Source organism: Brassica napus, chromosome A3, assembly GCF_020379485.1.
Source record: "Brassica napus cultivar Da-Ae chromosome A3, Da-Ae, whole genome shotgun sequence".
Classification (NCBI taxonomy): Eukaryota; Viridiplantae; Streptophyta; class Magnoliopsida; order Brassicales; family Brassicaceae; genus Brassica; species Brassica napus.
The window spans coordinates 24,703,827-24,720,690 of NC_063436.1; the positions used below are offsets into that span (position 1 = coordinate 24,703,827).

Genomic DNA, 16,864 nt, shown 5'->3' on the forward strand with positions numbered 1-16,864 from the left:
ATAAACTTTGTTAATAATTACTATTTCTAACCATAGACAAAATTTTATTTATAGTTATATGTTAAAAACATTTTTAACGGCAATTATCCAAGTTGTTATCTTTTATGTTGTTGTTTTTTTGAACTGGCTATCTTTTATGTTGTTGACAAAAAACACATTTCGCACAGCTAAAATTTTGATATGAAAAGAGCATGTATATTTATTTGTTCACTTGAAATGTGTGCAATATATCAACTAATTGTTCTAACTCGTCTACTTTCAACACTTTCAACAGTGTTGTAAATAAACTCGAGAAACCATATTAAGCAATTTGATAGGTTGGAACAACTATTGGCATTGGCCTGTAACTCATTTATTTCGAATTTCTGTTATCAGCTAATCTAGATCATTATGGTGGATTTTCTAAATAACTACAAGCCTAAAAATGGTGTAAACAGATCAATTAGCTCTAAACAACAAAGGAAAACCCACTGATGACGCAAAAATCGAATCTTCTGGTCTTCATATCACATAAAGAAACAGAATCGAGAAAGATAAAAACTATTAGGGGTTAACTAAGAGATCAAGAGAATATAAAGGACCATATTGCAAATTATGACAAGAGTTTTAAGACAAAGAAGAACGTAAACTATATATAGCCGATTACTACCACATTCAAAAGTTCTTTTGTTTTTAATACCCCTCAATCATTCCATCAATTAACACAGAGAGGAGTCGCCAAATACTCTCGAGAAAACGACAAAGCGACCCCAAGGAGAGAAAACACCTGCTGAGAATGAGAGAGATCCTTCACATCCAAGGAGGCCAGTGCGGAAACCAGATCGGTGCTAAGTTCTGGGAAGTAATCTGCGGCGAGCACGCCATCGACCCCACCGGCCAGTACCGCGGCGACTCAGATCTCCAGCTCGAGAGGATCAACGTCTATTACAACGAAGCCAGCGGCGGCAAGTACGTCCCGCGCGCCGTCCTCATGGATCTGGAGCCCGGAACGATGGACTCCCTCAGATCCGGGCCGTTCGGGGAGATTTTCCGGCCGGATAACTTCGTGTTCGGGCAGTCTGGCGCCGGGAATAACTGGGCGAAGGGGCATTATACGGAGGGAGCTGAGTTGATTGATTCGGTGCTCGATGTCGTGAGGAAGGAGGCTGAGAACTGTGATTGTCTTCAAGGTGAGATTCGCGCTTCGTTTTTTTTTAGATCTGCTGTTAGTAGTACACGCTATGCCTGAGTTTAACGCCTGCTTATTATTCGTTAGCGTTTCTTGATTTAAATTTGTGATACGCCGTCGTTTGAGACTAAGCATTTGGTTTTCGGTTTTTTTTTTTTTTGTTATTCCTTAACCGTTCATCTATTCTATTAAAACAGCAGTGTGACCCATTGATAAAAAGTTATGTCCAACTTAAATTTTAATAATACATACCTTTTTAATATAACTGCAATGAAATATATATATATTATGTAACCCCCCACTTAAAGTGCCTAATGATCGGCAACCACCACTTTTTGTAACTGTATCCATATATCTTATTTTTGTTATGTAACCACCATTATTTTTACTGTTCAAATCCCAACAATTTTTTCGATGATGTTCATGTATTTCATTTTTCCTAACATAATCCCAACTATTACTCGGATTCTTTATTTTAATTAATATTTTTTATTAAATATTTTTACTTTCACCCATAAATTTTTGAAAATTTATTGAAATTATTTTTATTATAAAATTTTATAATATTAATTAAAATATAATAGATATATTTTAATATTTTTATAATTTCAATTTTAAATTTTTTTATTAAACATTTTTACTTTTGTATATATATTGATTTAAAAAAAGAAAAAAAATTATCCTCCCGCAACCGCCCGCAACCGCAAACGGTAGCTGGAGCCAGCTTTTGAATTTATGAGATTCGGAGCGGGTTGAAGCGGTTTAGAGCGATTTGAGTGATTGTTGCAAACTACCGACAACCGCTACCAACCGCAAAAGCAGCGTTTGCGGGTGGTAGCGGAAAAACCAGTCGCACAATTAATAGAATTTATGGTATATTTGTATTTTAATATTTTTACATAATTTAAATGAATATCCATATTTGAACTGAACCCGTAATGATCCAAACTGAATCCGAACTAAAATTTATAAATATCCAAATAGGTTTTAATCTCTCATCTAAAGACCAATATCTGAATAGTCGGAATCGAACCTTAACTCTTATCCCTACATGTAGTCTATAATATGAATATATGATCACAGATAAAAACACAAATATGATTACAAAAAAAATACATATATGATATAAGGAAAGACACAAATACATATGGAACTTGATTTATTTAATATACTTACAAAAATTATCTATTCTATTAAATTTATATCATACAAAAATATGATTCTACAAACACACAACCATATAAATTATATTAGACAAAAAAATTTAAAAACAAAACATATACCCGCCCTCTCGAGGGCGGGTCAATATCTAGTTTATGTATTTAAAATTAGATTGTTTCGGTTCAATTCGGTTATTTCAGTTTTCGGTTTAGAGGCTGATGGATGATCTATTTTTTTTTAACAGGTTTTCAAGTATGTCATTCTTTGGGAGGAGGAACTGGCTCTGGCATGGGAACTCTTCTCATCTCCAAGATAAGAGAGGAGTATCCCGACCGTATGATGATGACCTTCTCTGTTTTCCCTTCTCCTAAAGTCTCCGACACCGTCGTTGAGCCATACAATGCTACACTCTCTGTTCACCAGCTCGTTGAGAATGCTGACGAATGTATGGTTTTGGATAACGAAGCTCTCTACGATATCTGTTTCCGCACCTTGAAGCTCTCTAATCCCACATGTAAGTTCACAAAATCTTCTTGGTTCCCCATGTGACTGCACTTTACAAACACTGACTTTGTTTGTTCTTGTTTCTTCTGTGGTTTACCTTAGTTGGTGACCTTAACCACCTCATCTCAGCTACCATGAGCGGCGTCACATGCTGTCTCCGTTTCCCTGGTCAACTAAACTCCGACCTCAGAAAGCTCGCTGTCAACCTCATCCCTTTCCCGCGACTCCACTTCTTCATGGTGGGTTTTGCACCGTTGACATCAAGAGGGTCACAACAGTACAGCGCCTTAACCGTCCCTGAGCTAACCCAACAGATGTGGGACGCCAAAAACATGATGTGTGCTGCTGATCCTCGCCATGGCCGCTACTTGACCGCTTCTGCTCTGTTCCGTGGGAAGATGAGCACCAAAGAGGTTGATGAACAGATGATGAACGTCCAGAACAAGAACTCATCGTACTTCGTTGAGTGGATTCCAAACAACGTGAAGTCAAGCGTCTGCGATATAGCTCCAACTGGTTTGAAAATGGCGTCGACTTTCATAGGGAACTCGACTTCGATCCAGGAAATGTTCAGGCGTGTGAGTGAGCAGTTCACTGCTATGTTCAGGAGAAAAGCTTTCCTTCATTGGTACACGGGAGAAGGAATGGACGAGATGGAGTTCACGGAAGCTGAGAGTAACATGAATGATCTTGTTGCAGAGTACCAGCAATATCAGGACGCTACAGTCGGTGAAGAGGAGTATGAGGAGGACGAAGAGGAAGAAGAAGAAGCTTAAGAAAACATGATCGATTACTATTAGTACTACTTCACGCAAGCTGTAAGCCTGTAAGTTGTGCCACTCATTTTTTTTAATGTTTGTTCCTTGAATTGAAGTTTCTCTCTTTATGTGCTTTGTGTATTTTGTTATTGAACCGAGATTTGTTCTGGAATGTAAAATCTCATATGCCTATGCAAACATTTCAATGTCAAGCCTATACAACTTCTCCGACCAAAAAACTGTATAAACAATTAGATCTTTGCGGTTTTAAGCTGTGACTGCACACTTTCTTCATCTTCCTCTTCGGCCATATCTGCCCAGCTTTTCTTAGATCCACTCTTCAAACAGTCTGCAGTATCTTTGATGTATTCATGGAGATCTTGAATCATGTTCTGGTCCAGCTTCTTTCCCTTCACGTGTTGTTCTCCCTCTCCACTCTTCAAAAGCTTAACACGTTGAGAACCAATAGGTTTGTCAAACAGTAGCTTTCGAGCTGCACCTCCTGTCTCTTCCTCAGACACCCCATTCTTCTGATCCCCTTTGCATCCTCGTGGTTGTGTAAACAAGCCTGCAGAGTTTTGTCTAACAGATGCTGGAGAAGGAGGAACATGTGAGTGGTTCCTGTTTGCGTTTCGAGGAGCTTTGTTTTCCTTCATTGTTCCGTTTGCAAATGAACATCCGGCGTAGAACTTATCCGAAAGACCATCTTCTGGATCTTTAGATTCCACTTCTGCTAGCATCTCAACGGCTCTGTCGTAAGACTTCGTGAACGGTTCATCTCCGGACTCAATCTCTGCAGATGAATCTCTAACAGCATCAATCAGAGATTTAGCTTCTGGGATTCGACCCATACGCATCAAGCAGATGGCCAGGTTGCACTGTTTGTTTTTGTCTGGTTCCAAACACAAAGCTCTCCTGTTCATGGATACATAATTGCATATAAAAAAAAGACTCACAAGATCAAACACTAACTAACAAGAACCAAACCTGTAATGCTGCTCTGCAATCCCATAGTTATGTAGCTGTAAATGAACCCATCCCAAGTTTCCTAGTACCCTTTAAACAAGAATGGAAACGTCAGCTCAAGAGACAAAAGTACTCATTGAGATTAATAGACTTTAAGTCTTGGTACCTTGCTTTCTCTTGCTCTACAGTCATGGTGACGTGTTTCCCTTGAACCCTCTTTGCTCTCACGATCCTACCACCAAACCCCATTCCTTGTTCAATCACTTTCAGCTTGTGCTCAAGCAACTCAGCTTCTTCTTGAATCCTCCCCGACTTCTGCAAACCCCATTTCAACACATCCATAAACACTTACATAATGAGAAAAAAGATGGAGACTTTGATTTTTACTTTGTAAAGCTCGAGAAGCAAGTTATCAATGGAGTCTTGAGCCTCAAAAGGACAGAGATAACGAAAGGACTTGATGGCTTCGATGCCTTCATCAGACCGGTCAAGCTGTTTCATAACAACAGCCATGTCCTTCAACGCACTATCAACACGATCACCAGCGTTTATTGCAGCCCAGAACAGTGATATAGCTCGGTTCGGATCTTTATACACCAACTGTATATATTAGAGAGAAACGTGTTTAGCAAGAATCAAGAACTAAAATTAGAAACCCTAGATAAGGGGTAAAAAATCAATTTTCCCGCGTGAAAATTTTCAATACCTGAGCATGTTTGGCTCTGACGTAAGGAGAATCGCCAGAAGGAACCTTGTGGACGATGTGAAATGGATCGCGTTTCTCAGATGACGGTGGTCTTCTCCTCTCCGACAACGGCATCGGCATCGCCGCCGCATTTTCTGTTCTTCTCGCCGGAGGCGGAGTCCAGTATACCCCAGGTGGAGCACGACGATCTTCGAAGGGACACATTCTTTTTGGTCGATTTGAGAAAGTTCACTACTTCGGTTTCTTCTGCAGAAAGACTTTTTCTCGGAAGTCAAGTTCTCGTGTTCCTCCCTCTCAGAGATCGTCCGAGTAAAAGATCAAGAACGTAAAGCAAAAACGCAATATCAAAAAACTTCAAGGGCTTGTATATAAATAAACGAACTTTTAAGGCTTTAAGGCTGGGGCAAAATGGTAAATTAAAATCCAGTCAAGTAGGACTGTAGGAGTTACAGAGACGGTTAACATAAGAACTAAACAAGCTTTGAGTTTTACTTTTATACTAACTAGATCCTTTCTCCGCGCTACGCGCGGATAATATATTTAAATTTGTTACATTTATATTTTTATTTGTATGTGAATTTTTGTATACTAAATTATATATAACTAATTTTTAAATTTAATTTTTAATATATTTAGTTTGAAGTGAGTATTTCTATTATATGTAACACAATTAACTAATAAAATATGAAGAATCAAATCCGAGATTTTAGAGTTATGTAAAAAAAATAGAATTATGTATAGAACATAAATTATCTTAGTTTAAAAGATCGGAATCTCATCTCGAATAAATTCAAGAAAGAAAAAGTACCCCAATAACCTACTTAAAATATAAAACCCCCTTTTAAAAAAAAAACGTACTTAATAATATTTTTTACGTGTAATAGTTGAAAACTGACAATTGAATATCGATCTAGAATATTGTATTAATATATCTAATGGTAAAATATTAATTGTAATAAACCAATTTTGAATTTTGTAATATAACATGAATTAGAAGTCTTTAAAATCTAAAACCTGTTTACATTAAAGATGAAGCTGTAGGAGTCATTTAGAGGTCTTTAATATTAATTTGGAACTCAACCTGTTTATTGAAGATGAGAATTTAATTGCAAAGTATATGAAGAGGTAGAAACTCTTGGCTTTCTGGTTTGTGTAGGCAGCTAATACTAATAGAAAATCGGAAGAAGTAGCAGCAAACCGTCCGTGAAGTTTCATTTTTTTCAAAGAAATATGATGTGGATTTTACAAAATGACATGGCAGTTTGATAACATATGATTAGTTGATTTAATTGGCTGAGGTGGATAGCTTAAAAAGACTCACTCAATCCCTTTTAGTATAGTATAGATATATAAGACGTGCACCTTGCGCGGAATGAACATTATATATAAATTATTTTATGTATTATATGTTTTTTATATATTATGAAATAATAAATATATATTGAAATTTTATGTATTATATTTTTTACATATTATGAAATAATAAATATATTGAATAATTAAAAAATCAGTAACTATTATATATACAATTAAATTGGTGTGGACATATAAATAAATTTTATTAATTGAAACAATATTTTTTCTATTTGATATGATATGTAATTAAATTTAAATGATATTAACATATATATAATATAATTTTAATATTAATATTTATTAAATGATGTTTTTCTACTCATATGGTTTTTGATCATTTTTTATCTTTTATATCAAAAATTTTAAATTACTGATAACAAAATATGGGATTAATAGTTTTGGTAATTTATATTTAAAAGAAATAAATTATCAATATTTGTTCAAAGCTTTTATCAAAAAAAAATTGTTTAAAGTAAATTTTGAAATTAAAATATTTATGTATTTTATATGGTATATAATTTAAGTGAGACTTTCTACTTCTATGATTTTTAATCATTTGTATCTTGTCATAATAAAAAATTTAAACCATGGATCACAAAATTTTGAGTGTGAGACTTTTAACATGTTTAGTAATTTATAGTCGTTTTTAAAATTTTTAAATATAGCATATACATAAAACTTTAATTTTTTTATTATATGGTTAATTTGTTTGTTGAATTTATTTTAGTAGTTTGAAATTAAAAAAATATGATAGAAAATATATTAATTTTTTTATCAAATCTTTATTATTCAAAATAATAATTGTAATATATATACTTTAGCCACATTAGGCAATCCCGTAATTTTTATTTAAGGAAATAATGAAGAATATTAATAATGAATTTACGGTTATTGTAATAAAAATTTATTATATATTTAGATGGATTAACATATTTCTTTAAGGATATTCTAAGAATCATTACAGTGATGACAAGTACCTACACAAAAAATGTTGTAATGTTTTTCAATTAATATATAAGGGATATAGATGAACACATTCATCACATTAATTTTCAATGAGGAAGTGTGTGGAGCTGGCACAAAGAGCAATGGGGTGTACTAGTCCTAATCCAATGGTAGGTTGTGTCATTGTTAAAGACGGAAAGATTGTTGGCCAAGGCTTTCATCCTAAAGCTGGTCAGCCCCATGCTGAGGTTTCTGTAACATGAGAAGACTTTCAATGGTTTCTTTTGCTTTGGGTAGATTTGCATTGTGTTTTCATGCTGAGGTAACAACAAAAGATGCAGTCTTGCTTGGTGGGTTTCTGTAAATGACAAGACTTTCAGTTATTTCTTGTGTCTCTGATAGATTACACTGTGTTTTCATTCTGAGGTAACAACAAAAGATGCTGTCTTGCTTGATGGGCTTCTGTAAATGAGAAAACTTTGGATTGTTTGTTGTGCTTTGGGTAGATTTGCATTGTGTTTTCTTGATTGTGTTATGAGTTTGATTTCGTGTTGAACATTGTTAGGCGTTTGCTCTTCAAGATGCTGGAGAGTTAGCCGAGAATGCCACTGCTTATGTTAGCTTAGAACCATGTAACCACTACGGGAGAACACCGTCCTGCACTGAAGCACTGATCAACGCTAAGGAGAAAAGAGTTGTAGTTGGGATGGTTGATCCAAACCCAATCGTTTCTTCTTCTGGTATCAGCCATTTGAAAGATGCTGGAATCGATGTCACTGTTGGTATGAGGAAGATTTATGCAAGAAGATGAACGAAGGATTCATCCATCGGATGTTAACAGGAAAGCCTTTTCTCTCCCTCTGGTGTTCTATATCTGTCAATGGTTGTTTTCTTGACAAGATGGGAGAAAGGGATTTGGATACTGGTGGATACTACTCAAAGCTATTACAAGAATATGACGCCATAATACTATCTTCCTCGTTAGCTGATGAACTCTCGAGCATTTCCTCGCAAGAAGAATCTGATGTTTTGATCCAACCTATTCAAATCGTAGTAGCTAGCAATGCACAACACTCTCCTCCTATCCTTGCTTCTTCCAACACCGGTACTAAAGATGTATTGTTCACCAAAAATGAACTGGTTGCAGACTCAGGAACCAGCTATGGTGGGGTGGAATTTGTGGTGTTGGAGGATATAAATTTAGATTCTATCTTGGTTACTGTTATGGCCGTGGACTACAGTGTCTTGTTGGATTTGAGGGGAAACATCAAAGACCTTGAAGTGCTTTTTAGAGATGGGTTTGAGCAGAGACTGCTGCAGAAGATAGTGGTTGAGGTTTTGCCGGAATGGTGCGCGAGAGATGAGAGATAGGTTGCATCTATGAACTGTTTAGAATCAGTAGCTTTGAGAGATTTGTTGTCTAAGCAATTAGGTGATAGCGTTTTGCTAAAGTGCTATATCTGATGTATGAATGTGTAAGTTCTTCAATCTTATTTTTTTAAACCATTGTGTTACTGAAGGTCTTTCAGATTTCTACCTGCGTTAATAAAAACAAAATTAAATTATTACTTCATCCTTACTAAACTCAGGTAATAAAGTGAATTAATATTGGTGTCGCAACTAATTTTCACATGTTGAAGAAGTGAGTCTACCACCTTCTATGTGGCCTACCCTACTAGTAATAGGTATCCTATGATCAAATGTTTGTGTAATTTTAAGGATCGATGTATAATAGAATGTGAAGTAACAGTAAAAAAAATTGATTCTTAATGTCGACTGCATTATATAATGGATAAAAACATTTGACATTTGGTGGAAATTTCTTTTTTTTTTGGCAGGATGGTGGAAATTTCTAAGTGGACAATAAACACTTCATTAAGCATATTGTCTATATTTTTTTGTTGTTGAAAGCAACATATCCGGAGATGTTTCCTGAAAAAAAAAAACATTTTGATTTGACAATTCTAAATTTCAATACAATTTCATTAAATTTGAATATTTTTAAGTTTAATAGTTTTAATCATTGGAAGTACTCTACAAGTAAGCTTTACAAAAAAGTGCTCAAGTACAATTACACTATTCTATAACCGTAATACATGCATATGATATAAGCGTCCGACATAAAATAGTAGTCTAGTATGTACACAATAAAGAGAGACACACATTGTAAACTCTATATTGGTGAATGAAAGTTGAAATTGAGCCCAAAAAAAGAAAAAAAAAAGAAAAGAGAAACACACATGATAAAGATTCATTTTACAAATTGATGATGGGAACAAAAATATTAAGGAGCATGTCGATAATGTTCGAGTGGTTCAACAAAGTCCACGCATTGCCTTAGCGAAAAAGTTGACCATACTATCCCCACCAATTTCCATTTCACAAACCTTTTCTTTCATCTTTCTTCTTTTTACATAATTGACAACAATTTTAAGTGTTTTTCCAATGATGACGGTATTCAGATAAAAAGACAATGAGTTATATGAAAGTAATTATGTATGGGCTTACGTTCCCAGCTTTATGATTTCAACAAAAAAATGTCATATCAGTGAAAATAATTATAGCAAGTAAATGTAAGTACGATTAATTCTACTTAATGATACTGGAGGAACCTAGAAACTGCTCTAGAACAGAAATACAAAATGTGTTGATATTTTCAGTACACCATGTTAATAGTTTATATAATTTTTAGGTCAAAACCAATTGATTAACTCATACTCTTAACCAGTGCCGGTCTTACAGGTTTGAAGGCTATAAGCCAAAATAAAATAAAGACCAAAATTAAATGTATGTGTTACTAGGAATTGAACCCATGACCTCTAGCAAAAGCCATTAATCTCAAGACTAGTAGAATAAAGTCACATTTAGTGTTTAAATGGCCGCTAAAATATTTAATTCTGTGGCGGTCAGAAATCCATGATTTTCTTGTTTGTGGCCAGGGCCAGTACTGCTCTTAACTAATTTTAACTACTGTTTTTTTACTAATTTAAACTAATGTTTTTTTTTTGAAAAAACATTTAAACTAATGTTGGTCTCTTCTTAAGTCAAACCATATGAATACATCACAATATTAAAAAGAACAAGTCAAGAATTATATTAAAAGAGATTACTTTTTAACTTTGTCTTTGCTTTCGTTATCATCTATATCTGTATACGGACCTTTTTCGCCTTTTGGTATATATACCCTTTCTTACTTTTACCTAATTTTTTTATTAGCACAAGCTAATTATCATTAGGAGAACCCATATGCCACTTACGCCAACCATAACTTCTTTCTTTATATAAGTGTGGTTAATATTGAGTTTCATAGTATGTGCGAAACACTTCAAGACTAAGAAAAACAAAATGGATCAGGGCCTTTCAAACACTAGTCAGGCAAGATCTGTAGATCGCAAAACGATTGAGAAAAATAGAAGGATTCAGATGAAAGCTCTTTATTCAGAACTCAACTCTCTTCTTCCTCAAACCTCTAGGGTTTTCCTCTTCTTCTTTATCCTCTGATATGCATTTATAATATGCGATCTCATGTCTAATCTATTAATTCATGTATAAAAAAACCTTTCTTTTTTTATATTGGTTATAGGCGCCTTTAACACTTCCTGATCAGCTTGATGAAGCTGCAAACTACATCAAGAAGCTACAAGTGAACGTGGAGAAAATGACAGAAAGGAAGGGGAAACTTGCTGCGACTGGATCTTCACCCATGTCATCGAGTGTCGATGTCTCTGTGCCTAGAAGGTTGCCAAAAATTGAGATTCAAGAAACCGGTCCGATTCTTCACATCTTTCTTGTGACAAGTGTGGAACACAAGTTCATATTCCATGAGATCATTAGTGTTCTCACTGAGGAATCAGGAGCTGAGATCACTCACGCTGGATCATCAACTGTTGATGATACCGTCTTCCACACTCTTCATTGCAAGGTATATTAGTAAACTCAAGAAAATATCTGTTTTTGATCTGAAGATATAGGAAAATCAAAATTTGCTACTACTTCTATGTTTAAATTAGGTATAATCCATGCAATGGGAGTATGGTCAGAGTTCGGTCACTGAAATAATATATACAGCTTGGTGAAAACACACGTTTTTAATCATTAAAAACCGATTAATAAGTCGATACATATTATATTTATTTATTTGCACTCAGAATGCAACATTGCTCTCATCTAGTTGTAAGTATTGTTGTACGTTTTCAGTCATTAGAAACCGATTGATAAGTAATTGCATGTTATAATTTAACTTATCTATTATATAAAGAATCTTTATTAAAGATGCACTCAAACTGCAAAGAAACTCCCATCTAGTTGGAAGTTGTTTTATTAGTTGATTACTAAATCTATAGATGTCCTCGACCATTATTTTTTGTTTTGTTTTGTTGCTAGTTTGTTAATTTATTTAACAATTTACGTATATAGGTGGAAGATTGTGATTATGGAGCTAGTAGTAGAATTTCTGAGAGTCTGAAGAAACTTGTGAACAAATTCAACTAATATTATCTTTAATAATGTGTACCCTTTTCCCCTCTTCTTGCAGCTTTCTTTTTTTTTGTTTGTTTCCGTTCTATATTATTGTTCCTTTTGTTGAATTTTATCTTGTAATGTGAAAGTGATGTTTCATTGTGAGCACAATACATATCTTTTGATCTCTACTAAAAACTGTGGGGATTTATGGAAATTGTGAAAGTGATGGTTCTCATTTAACTATCTTACCATTAGGTACACTTAGAGCCTAAATAGTTCTGCTAATTCGAAATGATATGTTCAATTATGAGCAAAATGAAAACAACAAAGACATCATTTTGATTTTTATAAATGCCCCAAAGAACCCTGGGGTTGATATACGGATGTTTTCCGCAATATCTTAAGATGCAGCTTTATACGTCAAGTTTGATAATTCCAAAATATTTTGACTTATAGATCATCGAAAAAGAAGATAAAACACATCGTTTCTAGATATTGTTGGCGTATAACTTGAAGGTGACGTCAATGCCAATACCTCTAGACTTCAAAATATCCGAAAACTGCTAATGCTTTCAAAACTCAAATTTTAAGTAACGTCCCAAATCCTAAGGCCTTTTGTACTTGTTCTACATATTTAATTAGCTCTTAAAAAGCCATATACCTACCTTTATCCACACAATCCTACTATATAAAAGGAACTAAATTCAAGGCTTATGAGACTATCCACCTCAGCCAAAATATTCTCATCCAAAAAAAATTAGAAATAAATATTATTTAGAAGATAATTAACTAACATATGACTTTTGGTATTTCTAGAAATTTCAAATTTATAACTGCTAATTTTTTAATAGAATCATATATATATATATTGAATTATTTTCTATTTTTAATCGTTAGACTTCAAAGGTAAATAAATTATTAATTTATAATATATATAGTTTATAACTTTATATTGTAGTTATAAATAAAGAGAAAATAACCGGGGAGGGTGAATAAGCTCATGTAAAATTATGTAATTAAAATGGTAAAATGGTAAAATGGTGAGTATGATGAGGTGAATCTAAGAATCCTACTATATAAAAGTGACTAAATTCAAGGCTTTTGGAACTATCCACTTCAGCCAAAATATTCTTATCCAAAAAAATTAGAAATAAATGTCATTTAGAAGATAATTAACTAACATACGACTTTTGATATTTCTAGAAATTTCAAATTTGTAACTGCTAATTTATTAATAGAATCATATATCTATATTGAATTATGTTCTATTTTTAATCGTTAGACTTCAAGGGTAAATAAATTATTAATTTATAATATATACAGTTTATAACTTTATATTGTAGTTATAAATAAAGAGAAAATAACCGGGGAGGGTGAAGAAGCTCATGTAAAATTATGTAATTAAAATGGTAAAATGGTGACACTACAAGAAAACACAAGTTTTACGAGGGCAGTTTTCCTCGCTAATTCGTCGTAAAAGCAGTGTTACGACGAATTAGCGAGGAAACCCGTTTCGTCGTTATATGTTTGTCGTAACGCATATATCCTCGCTAATTCGTCGTAAGTTAGCGAGGAAATAATTTCGTCGTAAAAGCGAAGGAGGATATTTCGCCGTAAAGACCACGTAAAGATTCCTCGTAAGAACGTCGCTAATTTTCCTCGTAAAGACCACGTAAAGATTCCTCGTAAGGACGTCGCTAACATTCCTCGTAATTACCACGAAAATCTTTCCTCGTAAGACACACGTAAATAAATACTCGTAAAATTGACGTAAATACCTTGAAAGCTTTCCACGTAAAGAAAACGTAAAAACCTTGATAGATTTCCAAACGTTTCCTCGTAAAAACCACGTTAAGCTTCCACGTAAAGAAGCCGCAAAATTAGCTACGAATTTACTTCGTTTCATTATTTTATAGAAATATAAAAAATTATAATTATAAATATAATTTAAATTATTAATGAAATTAAAATTCTAAAAAAATCAAAACCAAAATATTTTATATATAAATAAGTTTTGAATTCATAATACAAGAACCGAAATTAAAAAGAACTTGGGTGGTCGTTAATTAATCGCCTCGTAGAATTCATCACTCCTCGCCTGAACATCCGCCTCGGCATGTGAGTCGTCGGTCGGTGACTGGCCTGGGATAGGATTTTCTTGTCGCATGGTCCTCAACAAAGTCGCCCATTCCGGATTTGTGGCCGCTACAACGTCCAAGAAGCCCTCGAGTCCACCCATACGAGATCGCAGCTGAGTAGAATCTCTACGCAGCTGAGTAGACTCTCTACGCAGCTCTTCGGACTCCCTACGCAGCTGAGCGACTTCATCATCCCGTCGCTGAACATAAGACGATGTCGCTCTCGGAACATCGTTGACGGAACCAATCCCCAACGTCCGTCCCTTTTTTTTAGGGACAACCTTAAAAACAAAAAATAAATTTTGTTAGTAAAAATTTAAAGTTAAATTAAATGAATATTTAAAAAAATTAAAATTTTAGAAAATTTACCTCCTCGTAAAGCTTATCCACTTCAGGTGTGGATAAGGTGACGGGTAATCCATCGGTGGACTGTTGGGTCAGCTGGGTCTGGCGTTCTTCAACCCGAGCAGCCAAATCGTTGTAGATTTGTTCGGACTTGCCATCTATAAATCGGCCCGCCTTGTTCTTGTGGGTCCTCTCGTAAAGTTGCATAAGAGACGGGAATTCTCCCGTCTCTTTGGCCTAAAAAAACATTTAAGAAAGTTGTTAATTAGAATATATATAAAAAATATACTAAAAATTTAATATAATTAAATTTTTAATTACCATTTCCAAACGGACACCAGCGTGGGATTTTTGGCCCGTAGTGTGAAGCATCGGCCCGTTCCCGTGCTCATCGACTGTGTTACGGGAGTTAGAGCAAGACTGGGCGATTCTAATGGAATCAGGAAGACGCCAATATCGGATGAGGCCATCCCAGACATCCGTGGTGAGCTCAGCGGGTTTGCCACGCTCATACCCCTTCACGATCCAGTCACCCTTCCAGTTGGAGACCGTGTCCAACAAGCGAACTTTCGCCTTCGCTTCAAACTTCTTCCTCACCCTCTCAGTGATCCCGAAGGCCCAATTATATTTTTGCTGTTGGAAAAAATAATTTATAATTAGTTTTTCAGAAAAAAATATATATATAAATAATTAAAAAATTTAAAGATATATATTTAATTAATAGAACTTACAGCGTAAATTTTGAACCACGTCTTTCTGACGTAGTGGGGCGTCATTTTCCAGTTCGGATGTGCCATGGAGAAGTAACCTTTTATCGTGTCGGTTACGTCTGATGCAAGACATCCGTCAATCCCCCACCTGAAAAATACAAATTTAAAATATAAATTATTTTTTAAAGTTATAAAATAATTTAAAAAGAATAAAAAAATAATGAAACATACCATAAAGTTCCGTCCGGTCGGTCGGGGTCGATGACTGGTAAACCTTCTCTGCCTGGCAGACGGAGAATGTCCTCTACGGTGTACTGCGAGTAAGGAGCACTCGGAGGCACCATCAAATCGGGATGAATCTCGGCCGCGGGCATCGGAGGTGCCGGCATCGTAGGAGGCACAGGAGGAGGAGGCATCTGGGGAGGCACGTGAAGAACCGATGGTGCACTAGAAGAAGGAGATCCAATGACTCTCTGAGTGTACTGAGTCTCGGGGACAGTCTCCTGACCCGAAGAACCGGGAGCTGAAGAAGACGACGGGTCTAAACGACTACCCGGCTCTCCGAACATCTCTCTGTAATGGGCAGTAAGTCTACCTTTTCGAACCTGAGAAAAAATTAAATTTTTTAAATTTTCGTAAACATATACTTCCCAAAATTATCCACCTAATCAACACTAAATAACATAAGATCCGTAAACCTATCTAAATTCCCTATACTAACCACCTAATCTATCCTAAACTAATCAAACTAGAGAGGAATTAGGGAGACTTACCATTGCTACGAATTAGGGAGGAAGTGGAGAGGAAGTGGAGAGGAAAGACGGAGCGAGCTCGCTCGGGATATATATAAGATTACTTGTCCTCGTAATTTCCTCGTAAACTTACGAGGAATTACAGAGGCCCGCGTTTTCAGTTACGACGAAATAGCGACGAAATACAAAGGCCCGCGTTTTCGTTAACGACGTTTTTACGACGAAAAGCGTTACGTGAAATTAACGAGTAAACCAGTTACGAGGAATTAGCGAGCCTTTATTTTCTATAAATACCCACAACTTTCCTTCTCAAACCACACACACAAGTCCCACACACACAAGTCACACTCCTCACCAAAATATTTTTCAAATTAGAAATATTTGAAAAAAAAAAGAAGAAAAGAAGATATTAGAATTTATGTGGGTGAGACTTAAGTCTCGCCACATATAATTCTAGTATCTTTCTTTTTTTCTTTTTTTCTAGTTTTTATACTATGAGGAAGTAGCAAGTCCCGCTTTCGCCAATTTAGAAAATTTGGAAAAAAAAGAAGAGAAGAAGATATTTGGAACTCATGTGGTCGAGACTTACGTAAGTCTCGCCAAATGTGATTCAAGCATCTTTCTTCTCTTCTTTTTTTTAGTATTTTTAATATTTTCGTCGTAATATCGTCGTTAGTTTACGACTCTTTTACGACGATTCTTGCTTACGTGGAATTAGCGTGCCCCGCTTTTTTAATTTCGTCGTAAAATCCTCGTGCCCTTACGAGGTGTTTACGACGAAATCATCCTACGTGGAATTAAAGAGTGCCTCCTTCGTCATTTACTTTACGTGGTATTTACGTCAACTTACCTTACGAGGTCTTTACGACGATTCTGTCCTACGTGGAATAAACG

At 35.1% G+C, this 16,864-nt stretch overlaps 3 protein-coding genes and 1 pseudogene across 3 annotated transcripts; 3 read left to right on the plus strand and 1 right to left on the minus strand.

The window, feature by feature from the left end:
- The first annotated feature begins 668 nt into the window (after positions 1 to 668).
- On the plus strand, positions 669 to 3,803 carry LOC106440424 (tubulin beta-9 chain). The gene is made up of 3 exons (XM_013882080.3): positions 669 to 1,169; positions 2,574 to 2,843; positions 2,936 to 3,803. The coding sequence occupies exons 1-3, from the start codon at positions 776 to 778 to the stop codon at positions 3,607 to 3,609; spliced, it is 1,338 nt and encodes a 445-aa protein (XP_013737534.1). The 5' UTR covers positions 669 to 775; the 3' UTR covers positions 3,610 to 3,803.
- LOC106440423 (protein POLLENLESS 3) lies at positions 3,752 to 5,616 on the minus strand. The gene is made up of 5 exons (XM_013882079.3): positions 5,264 to 5,616; positions 4,945 to 5,157; positions 4,724 to 4,872; positions 4,579 to 4,647; positions 3,752 to 4,506 (listed from the first exon to the last, which is right to left on the minus strand). Exons 1-5 carry the CDS (start codon positions 5,465 to 5,467, stop codon positions 3,843 to 3,845), a joined length of 1,299 nt encoding a protein of 432 aa, XP_013737533.2. The 5' UTR covers positions 5,468 to 5,616; the 3' UTR covers positions 3,752 to 3,842.
- A 2,058-nt stretch (positions 5,617 to 7,674) lies between these two features.
- Positions 7,675 to 9,821, plus strand: LOC106444481 (annotated as a pseudogene).
- A 1,016-nt stretch (positions 9,822 to 10,837) lies between these two features.
- On the plus strand, positions 10,838 to 12,268 carry LOC106444482 (transcription factor bHLH162). Its single transcript, XM_013885952.3, has 3 exons — positions 10,838 to 11,038; positions 11,148 to 11,486; positions 11,981 to 12,268. Exons 1-3 carry the CDS (start codon positions 10,910 to 10,912, stop codon positions 12,053 to 12,055), a joined length of 543 nt encoding a protein of 180 aa, XP_013741406.1. The 5' UTR covers positions 10,838 to 10,909; the 3' UTR covers positions 12,056 to 12,268.
- Positions 12,269 to 16,864: the final 4,596 nt, after the last annotated feature.